This window comes from Oncorhynchus mykiss, chromosome 3 (assembly GCF_013265735.2).
Source record: "Oncorhynchus mykiss isolate Arlee chromosome 3, USDA_OmykA_1.1, whole genome shotgun sequence".
NCBI classification, from domain to species: Eukaryota; Metazoa; Chordata; class Actinopteri; order Salmoniformes; family Salmonidae; genus Oncorhynchus; species Oncorhynchus mykiss.
In genome coordinates this window covers 4,382,291-4,402,631 of record NC_048567.1, presented here as the reverse complement: position 1 = coordinate 4,402,631, position 20,341 = coordinate 4,382,291, and the positions used below count along the sequence as shown (strand labels likewise).

Genomic DNA, 20,341 nt, shown 5'->3' with positions numbered 1-20,341 from the left:
AGACTACAGCAGGGGAGTCTGCCACAGACAGTCACACACAGACTACAGCAGGGGGAGCCTGCCACAGACAGTCACACACAGACTACAGCAGGGGAGTCTGCCACAGACAGTCACACACAGACTACAGCAGGGGGAGCCTGCCACAGACAGTCACACACAGACTACAGCAGGGGAGTCTGCCACAGAGTCACACACAGACTACAGCAGGGGAGTCTGCCACAGTCACACACAGACTACAGCAGGGGAGTCTGCCACAGACAGTCACACACAGACTACAGCAGGGGGAGCCTGCCACAGACAGTCACACACAGACTACAGCAGGGGAGTCTACCACAGAGTCACACACAGACTACAGCAGGGGAGTCTGCCACAGACAGTCACACACAGACTACAGCAGGGGAGTCTGCCACAGACAGTCACACACATACTACAGCAGGGGAGTCTGCCACAGACAGTCACACACAGACTACAGCAGGGGGAGCCTGCCACAGACAGTCACACACAGACTACAGCAGGGGAGTCTGCCACAGACAGTCACACACAGACTACAGCAGGGGAGTCTGCCACAAACAGTCACACACAGAGGACAACACGATGGGGACACACTACTGTTATGGTCCATTGCCATCAATTAAAAGTAGTAAAAACATACAAATTCATAGTTAACTCCTTAAATCCCATATTTCTGTTAAATAGAGCCGATTATAGGCCTCTTCTTCATATTCAGCTCAGATCTGCGAAGTGTAACTGGGACGACCAACTATACTCAGAGCTATAAAAAGCTCCTGAACAACAACAGCCAGGACATGCAAACCAAAATAACAACAATGTCTGGAAGTGTCACATGAAGTGGATAAGGGCAGCCAGACATACTGTATCATCACAGGCATTAAACAGTCTCTACTATCCATCACAACATCATATTCACTGATACAGTATGACAACACCTGTGTCATGCCTTCTCTGTCGTCATGCAACAGCTGGAACTAAGGGATGTTGTATAAATGTTGTATGAAGGTTGCAGAGAGCCCCTGAGTGCTGACAGCTACTAGCTAGACCATTTGCTGTTGATTATTCCTGGACTGTATTTATAGTCAGATCTGTAAGGCCCTGGCACTCTGCTCTGCACCCGCTGGCCCACTGTCCTTCCTGTCCTCTACCTCTCTGGCATTCACTTCAAATCCCCAGGCTACACTACTGTAGCACAGGGCCAATATAGGCAGAACCCACATCCAGCTACACAGAAAACTAGACCCCATGGTGAAAAACAGACAGAGAGCGAGAGAGAGACAGACATGGGGGCAGTACTACAAACGGTGTCTAACTCTAGTCTAGTTCACGTTACTAGTCTTCATATCCAACCCTATCATGTTTACCCAAGAGATGACTAAAACAAATGCCTGAACAATAATGTGTGTACTTGAATTGGATGTATTTTCACAATCTATACCAGTAAGATGATGTAAATCAGTTGGTGACCTACTGTCCTAGTACTCATTAAAAACCAGACTATATATTGTAACTATCCCCTTCACAAAAACATGCTTAGCAACCATGAATCATTTCCATAGGAAAAATCATTCTCACTATTCCATAGAAATGTCAAGAAATCAGACATTAAGTACAAAACTAAAATTAAAGTCCAAATAAAGTGAGGAATCTCAGTAGTTTTAAACACCAAACAAGCCCAAACCACCCCATAGATCCAACCCAAAGTCACGGTGCCCAGTACTCACTCATGGCTCCTCTGCCCCCTGCTCCGTGTCCTCTCACCCCGACTTACATGTTCCGCTTCTCCAGGAAAGGGCAGGGCGAAGAGGAGTGGGAGAGAGAGAGAAAAATAGAGAGAAGGGAGGGGGGAGGAAGAGAGAGAAGGGAGGGAGGAAGAGAGAGAAGGGAGGGAGGAAGAGAGAGAAGGGAGGGAGGGAGGAAGAGAGAGAAGGGAGGGAGGAAGAGAGAGAAGGGAGGGAGGAAGAGAGAAGGGAGGGAGGAAGAGAGAAGGGAGGGAGAGAGAGTGGGAGGGAAATAATAAATAGTGAGAGGGAAGAAGAGAGGCAGTCATAGGAAAGCGACCCCAGCTACTCTGCGGTACCATGCCTGGCATGCCACTGACGGTGGTCACATGGGGCCCCCAACCCCCACAACCTCCCCATACTGTAGGCAGCATGGCAGCACAGCCCCCCCACCCCACCCCACCCAGCTGCCTAAACAGACTGTCAACTGGATTACTGTTGTCCCGGAGAGTGCAGTGGACTGGAACACTCATTGTCCTCAGAGACCCTACAGGCCGGTCTCTTCCCACAGCTGCAGGATCTCTCCATACTACAGGCCGGTCTCTTCCCACAGCTGCAGGATCTCTCTATACTACAGGCCGGTCTCTTCCCACAGCTGCAGGATCTCTCCATACTACAGGCCGGTCTCTTCCCACAGCTGCAGGATCTCTCCATACTACAGGCCGGTCTCTTATCCACAGCTGCTCAGGATCTCTCCATACTACAGGCCGGTCTCTTCCCACAGCTGCAGGATCTCTCCATACTACAGGCCGGTCTCTTCCCACAGCTGCAGGATCTCTCTATACTACAGGCCGGTCTACAGGCTGGCCGGTCTCTTCCCACAGCTGCAGGATCTCTCTATACTACAGGCCGGTCTCTTCCCACAGCTGCAGGATCTCTCTATACTACAGGCCAGTCTCTTCCCACAGCTGCTCAGGATCTCTCAATACTACAGTCTGGTCTCTTCCCACAGCTGCAGGATCTCTCTATACTACAGGCCGGTCTCTTCCCACAGCTGCAGAATCTCTCCATACTACAGGCCGGTCTACAGGCTGGCCAGTCTCTTCCCACAGCTGCAGAATCTCTCCATACTACAGGCTGGCCAGTCTCTTCCCACAGCTGCAGGATCTCTCCATACTACAGGCTGGTCTCTTCCCACAGCTGCAGGATCTCTCCATACTACAGGCCGGTCTCTTCCCACAGCAGCAGGATCTCTCTATACTACAGGCCGGTCTACAGGCTGGCCGTTCTCTTCCCACAGCTGCAGGATCTCTCCATACTACAGGCCGGTCTCTTCCCACAGCTGCAGGATCTCTCTATACTACAGGCCGGTCTCTTCCCACAGCTGCAGGATCTCTCTATACTACAGGCCGGTCTCTTCCCACAGCTGCAGGATCTCTCTATACTACAGGCCGGTCTCTTCCCACAGCTGCAGGATCTCTCTATACTACAGGCCGGTCTCTTCCCACAGCTGCAGGATCTCTCTATACTACAGGCCGGTCTCTTCCCACAGCTGCAGGATCTCTCTATACTACAGGCCAGTCTCTTCCCACAGCTGCAGGACCTCTCCATACTACAGGCCGGTCTCTTCCCACAGCTGCAGGATCTCTCCATACTACAAGCCGGTCTCTTCCCACAGCTGCAGGATCTCTCCATACTACAGGCCGGTCTCTTCCCACAGCTGCAGGATCTCTCCATACTACAGGCCGGTCTCTTATCCACAGCTGCTCAGGATCTCTCCATACTACAGGCCGGTCTCTTCCCACAGCTGCAGGATCTCTCCATACTACAGGCCGGTCTCTTCCCACAGCTGCAGGATCTCTCTATACTACAGGCCGGTCTACAGGCTGGCCGGTCTCTTCCCACAGCTGCAGGATCTCTCCATACTACAGGCCGGTCTCTTCCCACAGCTGCAGGATCTCTCTATACTACAGGTCGGTCTCTTCCCACAGCTGCAGGATCTCTCTATACTACAGGCCAGTCTCTTCCCACAGCTGCTCAGGATCTCTCCATACTACAGGCCGGTCTACAGGCAGGCCGGTCTCTTCCCACAGCTGCAGGATCTCTCTATACTACAGGCCGGTCTCTTCCCACAGCTGCAGGATCTCTCCATACTACAGGCCGGTCTCTTCCCACAGCTGCAGGATCTCTCTATACTACAGGCCGGTCTACAGGCTGGCCAGTCTCTTCCCACAGCTGCAGGACCTCTCCATACTACAGGCCGGTCTCTTCCCACAGCTGCAGGATCTCTCCATACTACAGGCCGGTCTCTTCCCACAGCTGCAGGATCTCTCCATACTACAGGCCGGTCTCTTCCCACAGCTGCAGGATCTCTCCATACTACAGGCCGGTCTCTTCCCACAGCTGCAGGATCTCTCTATACTACAGGCCGGTCTCTTCCCACAGCTGCAGGATCTCTCCATACTACAGGCCGGTCTCTTCCCACAGCTGCAGGATCTCTCTATACTACAGGCCGGTCTCTTCCCACAGCTGCAGGATCTCTCCATACTACAGGCCGGTCTCTTCCCACAGCTGCAGGATCTCTCCATACTACAGGCCGGTCTCTTCCCACAGCTGCAGGATCTCCATGAGTCTGACAAGTGAGACTAACTACAGGCAGGATGTACTGTAGTGCAGCTGGAAGCCAGCTGGGGAGAAGATGGCCTCCTCAGACAGAATAATATCCACCACAGATCATAACAGCAAAGATCAACTGTAGGCACTCTGGGAACTTTCCCTCTACAATAAGGAATGAAACTAATGATAAAAAATGTCAAGTACAAATTCAGATTGTTAGCCAGAGCCCTATATACACAGAGCCCTATATACACAGAGCCCTATATACACAGAGCCCTATATACACAGAGCCCTATATACACAGAGCCCTGGCTGTACAGTATATCATCTTGAGCCAAGCCACTACTAGCTGACTCCGTTTCTCCAGGCTGCTGAACTTGGGAACTAGTGTTTAAAGCAGCCGTTGGACTACTGTAGTCAATGTCAAGGTGGACAAATGTCCCATCCTCCAGCAGGCTGACCTGAAATAAGAGTTTAGTGGAGGAATGGGACCGTACGGTGTGTTACCTCAACACATCCCCATTAGGGGAACACTACTGTACTGTGTGTTACCTCAACACATCCCCATTAGGGGAACACTACTGTACTGTGTGTTACCTCAACACATCTCCATTAGGGGAACACTACTGTACTGTGTTACCTCAACACATCTCCATTAGGGGAACACTACTGTACTGTGTGTTACCTCAACACATCCCCATTAGGGGAACACTACTGTACTGTGTGTTACCTCAACACATCTCCATTAGGGGAACACTACTGTACTGTGTTACCTCAACACATCCCCATTAGGGGAACACTACTGTACTGTGTGCTACCTCAACACATCTCCATTAGGGGAACACTACTGTACTGTGTTACCTCAACACATCTCCATTAGGGGAACACTACTGTACTGTGTGTTACCTCAACACATCTCCATTAGGGGAACACTACTGTACTGTGTTACCTCAACACATCTCCATTAGGGGAACACTACTGTACTGTGTGCTACCTCAACACATCTCCATTAGGGGAACACTACTGTACTGTGTGTTCCCTCAACACATCTCCATTAGGGGAACACTACTGTACTGTGTGTTACCTCAACACATCTCCATTAGGGGAACACTACTGTACTGTGTGTTACCTCAACACATCTCCATTAGGGGAACACCACCGTACGGTGTGTTACCTCAACACATCTCCATTAGGGGAACACTACTGTACTGTGTGTTACCTCAACACATCTCCATTAGGGGAACACTACTGTACTGTGTGTTACCTCAACACATCTCCATTAGGGGAACACTACTGTACTGTGTTACCTCAACACATCTCCATTAGGGGAACACTACTGTACTGTGTGTTACCTCAACACATCTCCATTAGGGGAACACTACTGTACTGTGTGCTACCTCAACACATCTCCATTAGGGGAACACTACTGTACTGTGTTACCTCAACACATCTCCATTAGGGGAACACTACTGTACTGTGTGTTACCTCAACACATCTCCATTAGGGGAACACTACTGTACTGTGTGCTACCTCAACACATCTCCATTAGGGGAACACTACTGTACTGTGTTACCTCAACACATCTCCATTAGGGGAACACTACTGTCCTGTGTGTTACCTCAACACATCTCCATTAGGGGAACACTACTGTACTGTGTGTTACCTCAACACATCTATATTAGGGGAACACTACTGTACTGTGTTACCTCAACACATCTCCATTAGGGGAACACTACTGTACTGTGTTACCTCAACACATCTCCATTAGGGGAACACTACTGTACTGTGTTACCTCAACACATCTCCATTAGGGGAACACTACTGTACTGTGTTACCTCAACACATCTCCACTAGGGGAACACTACTGTACTGTGTGTTACCTCAACACATCTATATTAGGGGAACACTACTGTACTGTGTTACCTCAACACATCTCCATTAGGGGAACACTACTGTACTGTGTTACCTCAACACATCTCCATTAGGGGAACACTACTGTACTGTGTGTTACCTCAACACAACTCCATTAGGGGAACACTACTGTACTGTGTTACCTCAACACATCTCCATTAGGGGAACACTACTGTACTGTGTTACCTCAACACATCCCCATTAGGGGAACACTACTGTACTGTGTTACCTCAACACATCCCCATTAGGGGAACACTACTGTACTGTGTGTTACCTCAACACATCTCCATTAGGGGAACACTACTGTACTGTGTGCTACCTCAACACATCTCCATTAGGGGAACACTACTGTACTGTGTTACCTCAACACATCTCCACTAGGGGAACACTACTGTACTGTGTGTTACCTCAACACATCTCCATTAGGGGAACACTACTGTACTGTGTTACCTCAACACATCTCCATTAGGGGAACACTACTGTACTGTGTGCTACCTCAACACATCTCCATTAGGGGAACACTACTGTACTGTGTTACCTCAACACATCTCCATTAGGGGAACACTACTGTACTGTGTTACCTCAACACATCTCCATTAGGGGAACACTACTGTACTGTGTTACCTCAACACATCTCCATTAGGGGAACACTACTGTACTGTGTTACCTCAACACATCTCCATTAGGGGAACACTACTGTACTGTGTTACCTCAACACATCTCCATTAGGGGAACACCACCGTACGGTGTGTTACCTCAACACATCTCCATTAGGGGAACACTACTGTACTGTGTGTTACCTCAACACATCTCCATTAGGGGAACACTACTGTACTGTGTTACCTCAACACATCTCCATTAGGGGAACACTACTGTACTGTGTTACCTCAACACATCTCCATTAGGGGAACACTACTGTACGGTGTGTTACCTCAACACATCTCCATTAGGGGAACACTACTGTACTGTGTGTTACCTCAACACATCCCCATTAGGGGAACACTACTGTACTGTGTTACCTCAACACATCTCCATTAGGGGAACACTACTGTACGGTGTGTTACCTCAACACATCTCCATTAGGGGAACACTACTGTACTGTGTGTTACCTCAACACATCTCCATTAGGGGAACACTACTGTACTGTGTTACCTCAACACATCTCCATTAGGGGAACACCACCGTACGGTGTGTTACCTCAACACATCTCCATTAGGGGAACACTACCGTACGGTGTGTTAACTAAACAAGCCTCCAGAGAGATCCAGCCAACACTTGCGCCCACACAGGGTCGATTTGACACACACACACACACACACTCTAAAGCCAATAAATATTTGTGAGAACCCTAGAAACCTGAATAAAACCAGAATGAATCAAGCATATTAAAGTGTAAAGCTCTTCTGTAGGACGTGGGTCACCTAAGATACAGATGTGAACATGCTATTCCACACATTAACAGTGCTGGGGGAGAGACAGAGAGCAGCATCTGATTCAGTGTGCTGCAGGACGACAGGGAGGGAATCAGAAGGCTGTAGACAACAGAGCAGAACAGCTGCTGATTGTTCCTTTCCCCTACTTCAGGACAACCACTGTTCTCCACCTACCCAGCCACCACTGTGGTAGAGCAGCAACATGTCTACAACTACATGTCTGATAACAAATGACACTCAGTACTGACAATACCAGGAGGCTTGATTCTTCAGCCTTATGTCTGCCCACTGCCTGTTTAATAAACCCCCTCCATTACCCCGGCTATGGTTGTAATAAGCCCCCTCCATTACCCTGGCTATGGTTGTAATAAGCCCCCTCCATTTTCCTGGCTATGGTTGTAATAAGCCCCCTCCATTTTCCTGGCTATGGTTGTAATAAGCCCCCTCCATTTTCCTGGCTATGGTTGTAATAAGCCCCCTCCATTTTCCTGGCTATGGTTGTAATAAGCCCCCTCCATTACCCTGGCTGTGGTTGTAATAAGCCCCCTCTATTTCCCTGGCTATGGTTGTAATAAGTCCCCTCCATTTCCCTGGCTATGGTTGTAATAAGCCCCCTCCATTTCCCTGGCTATGGTTGTAATAAGCCCCCTCCATTTCCCTGGATATGGTTGTAATAAGCCCCCTCCATTACCCTGGCTATGGTTGTAACAAGCCCCCTCCATTTCCCTGGCTATGGTTGTAATAAGCCCCCTCCATTACCCGGGCTATGGTTGTAATAAGCCCCCTCCATTACCCGGGCTATGGTTGTAATAAGCCCCCTCCATTACCCGGGCTATGGTTGTAATAAGCCCCCTCCATTACCCGGGCTATGGTTGTAATAAGCCCCCTCCATTACCCGGGCTATGGTTGTAATAAGCCCCCTCCATTACCCGGGCTATGGTTGTAATAAGCCCCCTCCATTACCCGGGCTATGGTTGTAATAAGCACCCTCCATTTCCCTGGCTATGGTTGTAATAAGCCCCCTCCATTTCCCTGGCTATGGTTGTAATAAGCCCCCTCCATTTCCCTGGCTATGGTTGTAATAAGCCCCCTCCATTTCCCCGGCTATGGTTGTAATAAGCCCCCTCCATTTCCCCGGCTATGGTTGTAGTAAGCCCCCTCCATTTCCCTGGCTATGGTTGTAATAAGCACCCTCTATTACCCTGGCTATGGTTGTAATAAGCCCCCTCCATTACCCTGGCTATGGTTGTAATAAGCCCCCTCTATTACCCTGGCTATGGTTGTAATAAGCCCCCTCCATTACCCTGGCTATGGATGTAATAAGCCCCTTCTATTACCATGACAATGGTTGTAATAAGCCCCCTCCATTACCCTGGCTACAAGCCCCCATCATTACCCTGGCTATGGTTGTAATAAGCCCCCTCTATTACCCTGGCTATGGTTGTTATAAGCCCCCTCCATTTCCCTGGCTATGGTTGTAATAAGCACCCTCTATTACCCTGGCTATGGTTGTAATAAGCCCGCTCCATTACCCTGGCTTTTGGTTGTAATAAGTACCCTCCATTACCCTGGCTATAAGCCCCCTCCATTACCCTGGCTATGGTTATAATAAGCCCCCTCCATTACCCTGGCTATGGTTGTAATAAGCCCCCACCATTACCCTGGCTATGGATGTAATAAGCCCCCACCATTACCCTGGCTATGGATGTAATAAGCCCCTTCTATTACCATGACAATGGTTGTAATAAGCCCCCTCCATTACCCTGGCTACAAGCCCCCACCATTACCCTGGCTATGGTTGTAATAATCCCCCATCATTACCCTGGCAATGGTTGTAATAAGCCCCCCCCCCCCCCCCCCCCCCCCCCAATTACCCTGGCTATGGTTGTAATAAGCCCCCACCATTACCCTGGCTATGGTTGTAATAAGCCCCCTCCATTACCCTGGCTATGGTTGTAATAAGCCCCCTCTATTACCCTGACAATGGTTTTAATAAGCCCCCACCATTACCCTGGCTATGGTTGTAATAATCCCCCATCATTACCCTGGCAATGGTTGTAATAATCCCCCATCATTACCCTGGCTATGATTGTAATAAGCCCCCTCCATTACCCTGGCTAAAAGCCGCCACCATTACCCTGGCTATGGTTGTAATAAGCCCCTTGCCATTACCCTGGCTATGGTTGTAATAAGCCCCTCGCCATTACCCTGGCTATGGTTGTAATAAGCCCCTCGCCATTACCCTGGCTATGGTTGTAATAAGCCCCTCGCCATTACCCTGGCTACAAGCCCCCACCATTACCCTGGCTATTGTTGTAACAATCCCCTCGCCATTACCCTGGCTACAAGCCCCCACCATTACCCTGGCTATTGTTGTAATAATCCAATGGCTATGATTGTAATAAGCCCCCTCCATTACCCTGGCTATGGTTGTAATAAGCCCCCTCCATTACCCTGGCTATGGTTGTAATAAGCCCCCTCCATTACCCTGGCTATGGTTGTAATAAGCCCCCTCCATTACCCTGGCTATGGTTGTAATAAGCCCCCTACATTACACTGGCTATGGTTGGAATTCATGTGGTCTTGCCAAGAGGCTGGGTCTGGCACAGATCCACCAGACAGATGACACTGCACAACAGCTCCTGATGCCATGGCAACTGTGCTGTAGTGTGTCTGTCTGTCCCAGAGGAAAAGCAGAACTTGGTGAACAGTGCAGGGCCTCAGTCCATTCCATTCAGCTGGCCTGACCACTGCTCACTGGACTAATGGAAAAGCTCTGGCTGATTCCAACTGTTTTGTCTATCCACAAACGGTTCCCATGGATACATCAGGCTGTGGGAATATCTGTGGTGTGTGGCTAAAACTGCATATCTGACAGAAAGAGAAGCCGAACAATCTCAGCTAACCCGGAACTAAAGTCTTGTGTAACTGGTCAGCTGCTATGTTAACGTAGTCTGCCCACGAGAGAGTATAGCAACAATGGCATGTGGACACACTGACACTGACAGACTTAATGACAAACAAAGTCCACCAAGCCAGAAATCAACACTCACACAGCCCCCTGACATGAACTTTGGGTTTAGTTCACATGGCAAATTGTAATATTTAAAGTATCTTAAGTCCAACACTACGATATAGCATCCGTTAACTACTAACAGTACTGCATATACTGTATGTGTTAATGACTTCAACTTCCTATCTATATCTTGTGGGCAGTAATATAGTAGCAGTATTTGCATGATATTTTTACCTCAGTGTGCATCTCAATAAGACATATCTGTATCAATAAAATAGCCTTCTACTGACATTACTGGAGAAGATTACAATTGGATACACATGTTGAACAAAATTCATATTTACCCATATTTTCCCAGTGGGAAAAGGATGCACACTGGTGTGACGTATCATCCTGCATGATATTGTTGAGGTACTTCCAGACTACTTGATTAGCTAGATGAGCACTAATGTTATTTTGAGAACAGCACAAGATGAGCCCTAAACATTGTAAACATCCCATGACCTTTAGTAACATTATAATCATGTGATGTGCTTATTTATGTCTGTCTTTGAAAGATGTCTCTCTGAGAAAAGATCATGTTTTGCCACAAGACGTAGTTACAGTACATCTCTGTTCACTACAACCTTATTGAACCCAACCTACCACAGTCTGGGTACCTACTGTAGTTACAGTACATCTGTTCACTACAACCTTACTGAACCCACCCTACCACAGTCTGGGTACCTACTGTAGTTACAGTACATCTCTGTTCACTACAACCTTACTGAACCCAACCTACCACAGTCTGGGTACCTACTGTAGTTACTGAACCCAACCTACCACAGTCTGGGTACCTACTGTAGTTACTGAACCCAACCTACCACAGTCTGGGTACCTACTGTAGTTACAGTATATCTCTGTTCACTACAACCTTACTGAACCCACCCTACCACAGTCTGGGTACCTACTGTAGTTACAGTACATCTCTGTTCACTACAACCTTACTGAACCCACCCTACCACAGTCTGGGTACCTACTGTAGTTACAGTACATCTCCTCTGTTCACTACAACCTTACTGAACCCACCCTACCACAGTCTGGGTACCTACTGTAGTTACAGTACATCTCTGTTCACTACAACCTTACTGAACCCAACCTACCACAGTCTGGGTACCTACTGTAGTTACAGTACATCTGTTCACTACAACCTTACTGAACCCAACCTACCACAGTCTGGGTACCTACTGTAGTTACAGTACATCTCTGTTCACTACAACCTCACTGAACCCAACCTACCACAGTCTGGGTACCTACTGTAGTTACTGAACCCAACCTACCACAGTCTGGGTACCTACTGTAGTTACAGTACATCTCTGTTCACTACAACCTTACTGAACCCAACCCACCACAGTCTGGGTACCTACTGTAGTTACAGTACATCTCCTGTTCACTACAACCTTACTGAACCCAACCTACCACAGCCTGGGTACCTACTGTAGTTACAGTACATATCCTCTGTTCACTACAACCTTACTGAACCCACCCTACCACAGTCTGGGTACCTACTGTAGTTACAGTACATCTCCTCTGTTCACTACAACCTTACTGAACCCACCCTACCACAGTCTGGGTACCTACTGTAGTTACAGTACATCTCCTCTGTTCACTACAACCTTACTGAACCCACCCTACCACAGTCTGGGTACCTACTGTAGTTACAGTATATCTCTGTTCACTACAACCTTACTGAACCCACCCTACCACAGTCTGGGTACCTACTGTAGTTACAGTACATCTCTGTTCACTACAACCTTACTGAACCCAACCTACCACAGTCTGGGTACCTAATGTAGTTACAGTACATCTGTTCACTACAACCTTACTGAACCCACCCTACCACAGTCTGGGTACCTACTGTAGTTACAGTACATCTCCTCTGTTCACTACAACCTTACTGAACCCAACCCACCACAGCCTGGGTACCTACTGTAGTTACAGTACATCTCTGTTCACTACAACCTTACTGAACCCACCCTACCACAGTCTGGGTACCTACTGTAGTTACAGTACATCTCTGTTCACTACAACCTTACTGAACCCAACCTACCACAGTCTGGGTACCTACTGTAGTTACAGTATATCTCTGTTCACTACAACCTTACTGAACCCAACCTACCACAGTCTGGGTACCTACTGTAGTTACAGTACATCTCTGTTCACTACAACCTTACTGAACCCAACCCACCACAGTCTGGGTACCTACTGTAGTTACAGTACATCTCTGTTCACTAAAACCTTACTGAACCCACCCTACCACAGTCTGGGTACCTACTGTAGTTACTGAACCCAACCTACCACAGCCTGGGTACCTACTGTAGTTACTGAACCCAACCTACCACAGTCTGGGTACCTACTGTAGTTACTGAACCCAACCTACCACAGTCTGGGTACCTACTGTAGTTACTGAACCCAACCTACCACAGTCTGGGTACCTACTGTAGTTACTGAACCCAACCTACCACAGTCTGGGTACCTACTGTAGTTACTGAACCCAACCTACCACAGTCTGGGTACCTACTGTAGTTACTGAACCCAACCTACCACAGTCTGGGTACCTACTGTAGTTACTGAACCCAACCTACCACAGTCTGGGTACCTAGTGTAGTTACTGAACCCAACCTACCACAGTCTGGGTACCTAGTGCAGTTACTGAACCCAACCTACCACAGTCTGGGTACCTAGTGTAGTTACTGAACCCAACCTACCACAGTCTGGGTACCTAGTGTAGTTACTGAACCCAACCTACCACAGTCTGGGTACCTAGTGTAGTTACTGAACCCAACCTACCACAGTCTGGGTACCTACTGTAGTTACTGAACCCAACCTACCACAGTCTGGGTACCTACTGTAGTTACTGAACCCAACCTACCACAGTCTGGGTACCTACTGTAGTTACTGAACCCAACCTACCACAGTCTGGGTACCTACTGTAGTTACTGAACCCAACCTACCACCGTCTGGGTACCTACTGTAGTTACTGAACCCAACCTACCACAGTCTGGGTACCTACTGTAGTTACTGAACCCAACCTACCACAGCCTGGGTACCTACTGTAGATACTGAACCCACCCTACCACAGCCTGGGTATGTACTACATTGCCCAGCAGCATGATATCAGACAGCCTAGTTAGTCTCCGATGCCCTGGCTTCACTCAGGAGATGGAAGCCTGAGACAGAGGCTAAAACAGTCTAATGAATGGATATTAACCCCGTGTGTGGTTCGTCACCAAACCCCATTCATGTTACTTAATACTCTACATCACCACACTGAAGCATGGCAAATCCATGGCTCCTATGGCAACCACTGGGACACATGGGGAGCAGGGAAACGGTTGTGGAGGCTTCAGAACGGACTGAGGGTGAATCCCAAATGGAACCATGTGGGACACAGTGGGAGAGACGGGTTTGGGAGTGAACAAAGGAGGGTTCAGTAACATCCACTGGCGTATGTTGCTATTACAACCGGAAGAATACAGCACTGTACCAATCAATTAAATCAGCATGGTATGAAACTAAGTAAAAAGAGACAGAATTATAGGACATAAGATTATTTTTGGATAAGCCTTACTACAATAAAGGGGAATATAATCCACCCTGTAGTGAATCCCAAATTAAAAACGTCCATCTCCTCAGATAATCAACTGGCCTGGCGTTGAGACTGTCTGTCTGATGAGGAACAGAACAACGGAAGGGATAGTTACCCTTCGATGCTGATCTTGGGTCAGTTTTGTATTTTCCCAAATAATGGTTAAGGTTAGCATTGGGGGAAGGGAAGTTGATCCTAGATCTGTACCTAGGGGAAATGTCACACTACAACCGAACAGAACAATGCCAGGACACTAACCCCACCAGGGGGCAGCACTGAACCACAGCAGCACAGCTCTCAGTCCTTTAATGCCATTGAGCTGCTTCCTGTACTCATAGTAAGGGTCCAACCCCAGAAAAGAGACTACATGTTGCCATTCATTCATCAGCATAGAGGTAAAGGGCACAACAGACGTTTCATTGTGGGTAACTCAAAGCTGCTTCCCAGTTTGGGGAAGTTGCAGTCAGTGTCACTGCCATACACTGCAGTCTGTATGCATGTCAGCTTGGCTGTCTTCAGCTGAAATAAAGATTTTAACATTTTATTTCACCTTTATTTAACCAGGTAGGCTAGTTGAGAACAAGTTCTCATTTGCAACTGCAACCTGGTCAAGATAAAGCAAAGCCGTGCGACAAAAACAACACTGAGTTACACATGGAATAAACAAACATACATACAGTCAATAACACAGTAGAAAAACCTATATACAGTGTGTGTAAATGAGGTAGGATAAAAGAGGTGAAGGCAATAAATAGGCCGTAGTGGCGATGGAATTACAATATAGCAATTAAACACTGGAATGGTAGATGTGCAGAAGATGAATGTGCAAGTAGAGATACTGGGGTGCAAAGGAGCAAGATAAATAAATAAATACAGTATGGGGATTAGGTAGATTGGATGGGCTATTTACAGATGAGCTACAGTGCCTTGCGAAAGTATTCGGCCCCCTTGAACTTTGCGACCTTTTGCCACATTTCAGGCTTCAAACATAAAGATATAAAACTGTATTTTTTTGTGAAGAATCAACAACAAGTGGGACACAATCATGAAGTGGAACGACATTTATTGGATATTTCAAACTTTTTTAACAAATCAAAAACTGAAAAATTGGGCGTGCAAAATTATTCAGCCCCCTTAAATTAATACTTTGTAGCGCCACCTTTTGCTGCGATTACAGCTGTACGTCGCTTGGGGTATGTCTCTATCAGTTTTGCACATCGAGAGAATGACATTTTTTCCCATTCCTCCTTGCAAAACAGCTCGAGCTCAGTGAGGTTGGATGGAGAGCATTTGTGAACAGCAGTTTTCAGTTCTTTCCACAGATTCTCGATTGGATTCAGGTCTGGACTTTGACTTGGCCATTCTAACACCTGGATATGTTTATTTTTGAACCATTCCATTGTAGATTTTGCTTTATGTTTTGGATCATTGTCTTGTTGGAAGACAAATCTCCGTCCCAGTCTCAGGTCTTTTGCAGACTCCATCAGGTTTTCTTCCAGAATGGTCCTGTATTTGGCTCCATCCATTTTCCCATCAATTTTAACCATCTTCCCTGTCCCTGCTGAAGAAAAGCAGGCCCAAACCATGATGCTGCCACCACCATGTTTGACAGTGGGGATGGTGTGTTCAGCTGTGTTGCTTTTACGCCAAACATAACGTTTTGCATTGTTGCCAAAAAGTTCAATTTTGGTTTCATCTGACCAGAGCACCTTCTTCCACATGTTTGGTGTGTCTCCCAGGTGGCTTGTGGCAAACTTTAAACTACACTTTTTATGGATATCTTTAAGAAATGGCTTTCTTCTTGCCACTCTTCCATAAAGGCCAGATTTGTGCAATATACGACTGATTGTTGTCCTATGGACAGAGTCTCCCACCTCAGCTGTAGATCTCTGCAGTTCATCCAGAGTGATCATGGGCCTCTTGGCTGCATCTCTGATCAGTCTTCTCCTTGTATGAGCTGAAAGTTTAGAGGGACGGCCAGGTCTTGGTAGATTTGCAGTGTTGTGATACTCCTTCCATTTCAATATTATCGCTTGCACAGTGCTCCTTGGAATGTTTAAAGCTTGGGAAATCTTTTTGTATCCAAATCCGGCTTTAAACTTCTTCACAACAGTATCTCGGACCTGCCTGGTGTGTTCCTTGTTCTTCATGATGCTCTCTGCGCTTTTAACGGACCTCAGACTATCACAGTGCAGGTGCATTTATACAGAGACTTGATTACACACAGGTGGATTGTATTTATCAGCATTAGTCATTTAGGTCAACATTGGATCATTCAGAGATCCTCACTGAACTTCTGGAGAGAGTTTGCTGCACTGAAAGTAAAGGGGCTGAATAATTTTGCACGCCCAATTTTTCAGTTTTTGAATTGTTAAAAAAGTTTGAAATATCCAATAAATGTCGTTCCACTTCATGATTGTGTCCCACTTGTTGTTGATTCTTCACAAAAAAAAATACAGTTTTATATCTTTATGTTTGAAGCCTGAAATGTGGCAAAAGGTCGCAAAGTTCAAGGGGGCCGAATACTTTCGCAAGGCACTGTATGTACAGGTGCAGTGATCTGTGAGCTGCTCTGGCAGCTGGTGCTTAAAGCTAGTGAGGGAAGTAAGAGTCTCCAGCTTCAGCGATTTTTGCAGTTCGTTCCAGTCATTGGCAGCAGAGAACTGTAAGGAGAGGAAGCCAAAGGAAGAATGGGCTTTGGGGGTGACCAGTGAGATATACCTGCTGGAGCGCATGCTATGGGTGGGTGCTGCTATGGTGACCAGTGAACTGAGATAAGGTGGGGCTTTACCTAGCAAAGACTTGTAGATGACCTGGAGCCAGTGGGTTTGGCGACGAGTATGAAGCGAGGGCCAGCCAACGAGAGCATACAGGTCGCAGTGGTGGGTAGTATATGGGGCTTTGGTGACGAAACAGAGGGCACTGTGATAGACTGCATCCAATTTGTTGAGTAGAGTGTTGGAGGCTATTTCGTAAATGACGTCGCCAAAGTCGAGGATCGGTAGGATGGTCAGTTTTACGAGGGTATGTTTGGCAGCATGAGTGAAGGATACTTTGTTGCGAAATAGGAAGCCAATTCTAGATTTAATTTTGGATTGGAGATGTTTAATGTGAGTCTGGAAGGAGAGTTTACAGTCTAACCAGACACCTTGGTATTTGTAGTTGTCCACATATTCTAAGTCAGAGTAGTGATGCAGGACGGTCGGGCAGGTGTGGGCAGCGATCGGTTGAAGAGCATGCATTTAGTTTTACTTGCATTTAAGAGCAGTTGGAGGCTACAGAAGGAGAGTTGTATGGCGTTGAAGCTGTGTCCAAAGAAGGGCCAGAGTATACAGAATGGTGTCATCTTCATAGAGGTGAATCAGAGAATCACCAGAAGCAAGAGTGACATCATTGATGAATACAGAGAAGAGAGTCGGTCCCGAGAATTGAACCCTGTGGCGCACCCATAGAGACTGTCAGAGATCCGGACAACAGGCCCTCCGATTTGACATACTGAACTCTATCTGAGAAGTAGGTGAACCAAGCGAGGCAATCATTTGAGAAACCAAGGTTGTTGAGTCTGCCAATAAGAATATTGTGATTGACAGAGTCGAAAGCCTTAGCCAGGTCGATGAATACGGCTGCACAGTAATGTCTCTTATCGATGGCGGTTATGATATCGTTTAAGACCTTGAGCGTGGCTGAGGTGCACCCATGACCAGCTCTGAAACCAGATTGCATAGCGGAGAAATTACGGTCAGATTCGAAATGGTCGGTAATCTGTTTGTTAACTTGACTTTCAAAGACCTTAGAAAGGCAGGGTAGAATTGATATAGGTCTGGAACAGTTTGGGTCTTTAGTGTCTCCTCCTTTGAAGAGGGGGATGACCGCGGCAGCTTTCCAATCTATGGGAATCTCAGACGATACGAAAGAGAGGTTGAAAAGGCTAGTAATAGGGGTTGCAATAATTTTGGCAGATAATTTTAGAAAGAGAGGGTCCAGATTGTCTAGCCCGGCTGATTTGTAGGGGTCCAGATTTTGTAGCTCTTTCAGAACATCAGCTATCTGGATTTGGGTGAGTTTGTAATGGAAACAAAAAATCTGTGTGCTCATTGAACAAGTTTTGGATACAGCATAGCACCTCCCTGTTTCACTCCGTTTCAAAGTGTTTCTTCTCTACTGAACAGGACCCAGCAGAATGATGAGAAATGCAGTCCCACTGCCCCCTGGGAGTTTGCTGAGTGAACACTGAGGGTGTGTCCCAAATACCACCCTATTCAATGTACTTATTTTCATCAAGGCCCATATGCCTCTTGTCAAAAGTAGTGCACTATATAGGGAATAGGGTGCCATTTGGGATTCACCCTGAGCACGCAGCATAATCTGGTCCCCTATCTGGCCTCATGACAGGAAGTGACAGTCAGTGGCAGGTCACAATAGAGTTTGGTTTCTCATTCTCACCACATCTCCCTCACTACGGCCCATTAAGCAGCCCCTCCCCACAGCATTTCCTGGGTTACAGCCTAGTCCCAAATAACATCCTATTCTCTATATAGTGCACTACTTCTGACCCTATGGACCCTGGTCAAAAGTAGTGCACTATAAAGGGAATAGGGTGCCATTTGTGACGGAGACACTCTGTAATTCCCTCCTGAGATGTGTTTGAATCAATAAGAATGTCATTTTAAAGTACTCAGCAGAAGCCACAACAATGCAGCCGTACGTTAGATGAAACTGTCATCACAGTGAATTGTGACATTCATTTCCCATGGGCTCTGCTTGTCAATACTGGTACTGTTCAACAGAAATGCTGATGAAACACCACCCAGAGCATATGATTTTGCCCACTGTGATCCTAAAATTCAATGGTTCTATATGTAGTTCTATGATTTGACAAAGCTAGGCCATAACAAAGTGAGATGGGTACAGGCACATAGTAAGGCGCAGGAGTATGGTGTGGTTGGGTTTGCTGTGGTGAACAAGCGGATCTCTCCAGTGACTCGGACAGATGTGTTGTGTGGGTTCGTTCCCCTGATACCCACACAAAGGGACTGCTGGGTTCGTTCCCCTGATACCCACACAAAGGGACTGCTGGGTTCGTTCCCCTGATAACCACACAAAGGGACTGCTGGGTTGCATTGCTCTGCTCAGTGAAGCGCTGTGCTCTGCGAGGCTGTGCTATCTGCTGGGCACGATCCCTGCCAGTCCCCTGGGACTGAAACACTGACGCCACAACTTTATTCTTACATCTTGAGAAGCCACTTTTAATTTCTATTCACAGACAGAATCATTGAGAGGGTTTACATTCACTTGTTTGCCTCCAGCTGCATTATACCTGTCAATAGCAGGCTTCAGTGTAACGGATGCTGCCCTCTCTCTCGCTCGCTCTCTCTCTTCCTGCAGTGTAGTTTATCCAGACCATACATCCCAAATGGAACCATATTCCCTATATAGTGCACTACTTTTGACCAGGGCCCTATGCCATCAGTGAAATCCATAAACAATGCAGTGGAGGCTGTTTATGGCTTTAAGTTACAATGAATTCAAGACAAGTCAGAGCCATTTTCTGTCAATCAGAATTGGATTTAGTCTCCTACTGTCAGGTCTGTGCTGCACGTACCAGTGATGGTCCCGGCATCTCTGTAGACGGTGGTGACGTCATCGGGGGGCGCGACCTCACTCACATACTGCTCTTCGCGGGGGCCGTGCACGCTGGGGTAGTCTGGCTGTGGATTGGAGGGTTCCCTGTGGGGAGGGGCGGAGGTGGAGGCAGAGGTGTTGTGGTGCGAAGCTGCGGTGTCCAGCTTGCTGGATGAGATTCACAGGAGAGCAGTATGTGCCATGGGCAGGGCCAGCAGCGGGCAGAGGGCGTCAGGCGGAGAAAGAGAAGCAGCAGCGGCTATACACCCTGGACCACACCGCACCCGACTACACCACCACCTGACGACACCACCACCAGACCAGATCACTTCCTGTAGATGGAACCTGGGAGGAGAGAAGAGAAACATGAATTGGGTTGCCA

General features: G+C 47.4%; 1 protein-coding gene across 5 annotated transcripts in view; it reads right to left on the bottom strand.

Annotated features, from left to right (window-relative positions):
• The window catches only part of LOC110510956 (trafficking kinesin-binding protein 1), a 66,415-nt gene extending 46,277 nt beyond the window's left edge, over positions 1-20,138 (bottom strand). For 4 of the 5 annotated variants that reach the window (XM_036966207.1, XM_036966252.1, XM_036966239.1 and 1 more), the window contains exon 1: positions 1,737-1,875. In XM_036966207.1, the coding sequence (XP_036822102.1) occupies positions 1,737-1,740 (4 nt within the window). In that variant the 5' untranslated portion in view covers positions 1,741-1,875. Of the gene's footprint in view, positions 1-1,736; positions 1,876-19,939 lie in introns of those variants that run through there. The other variant, XM_036966224.1, reaches the window with a different exon arrangement.
• Between the last annotated feature and the right edge of the window lie 203 nt (positions 20,139-20,341).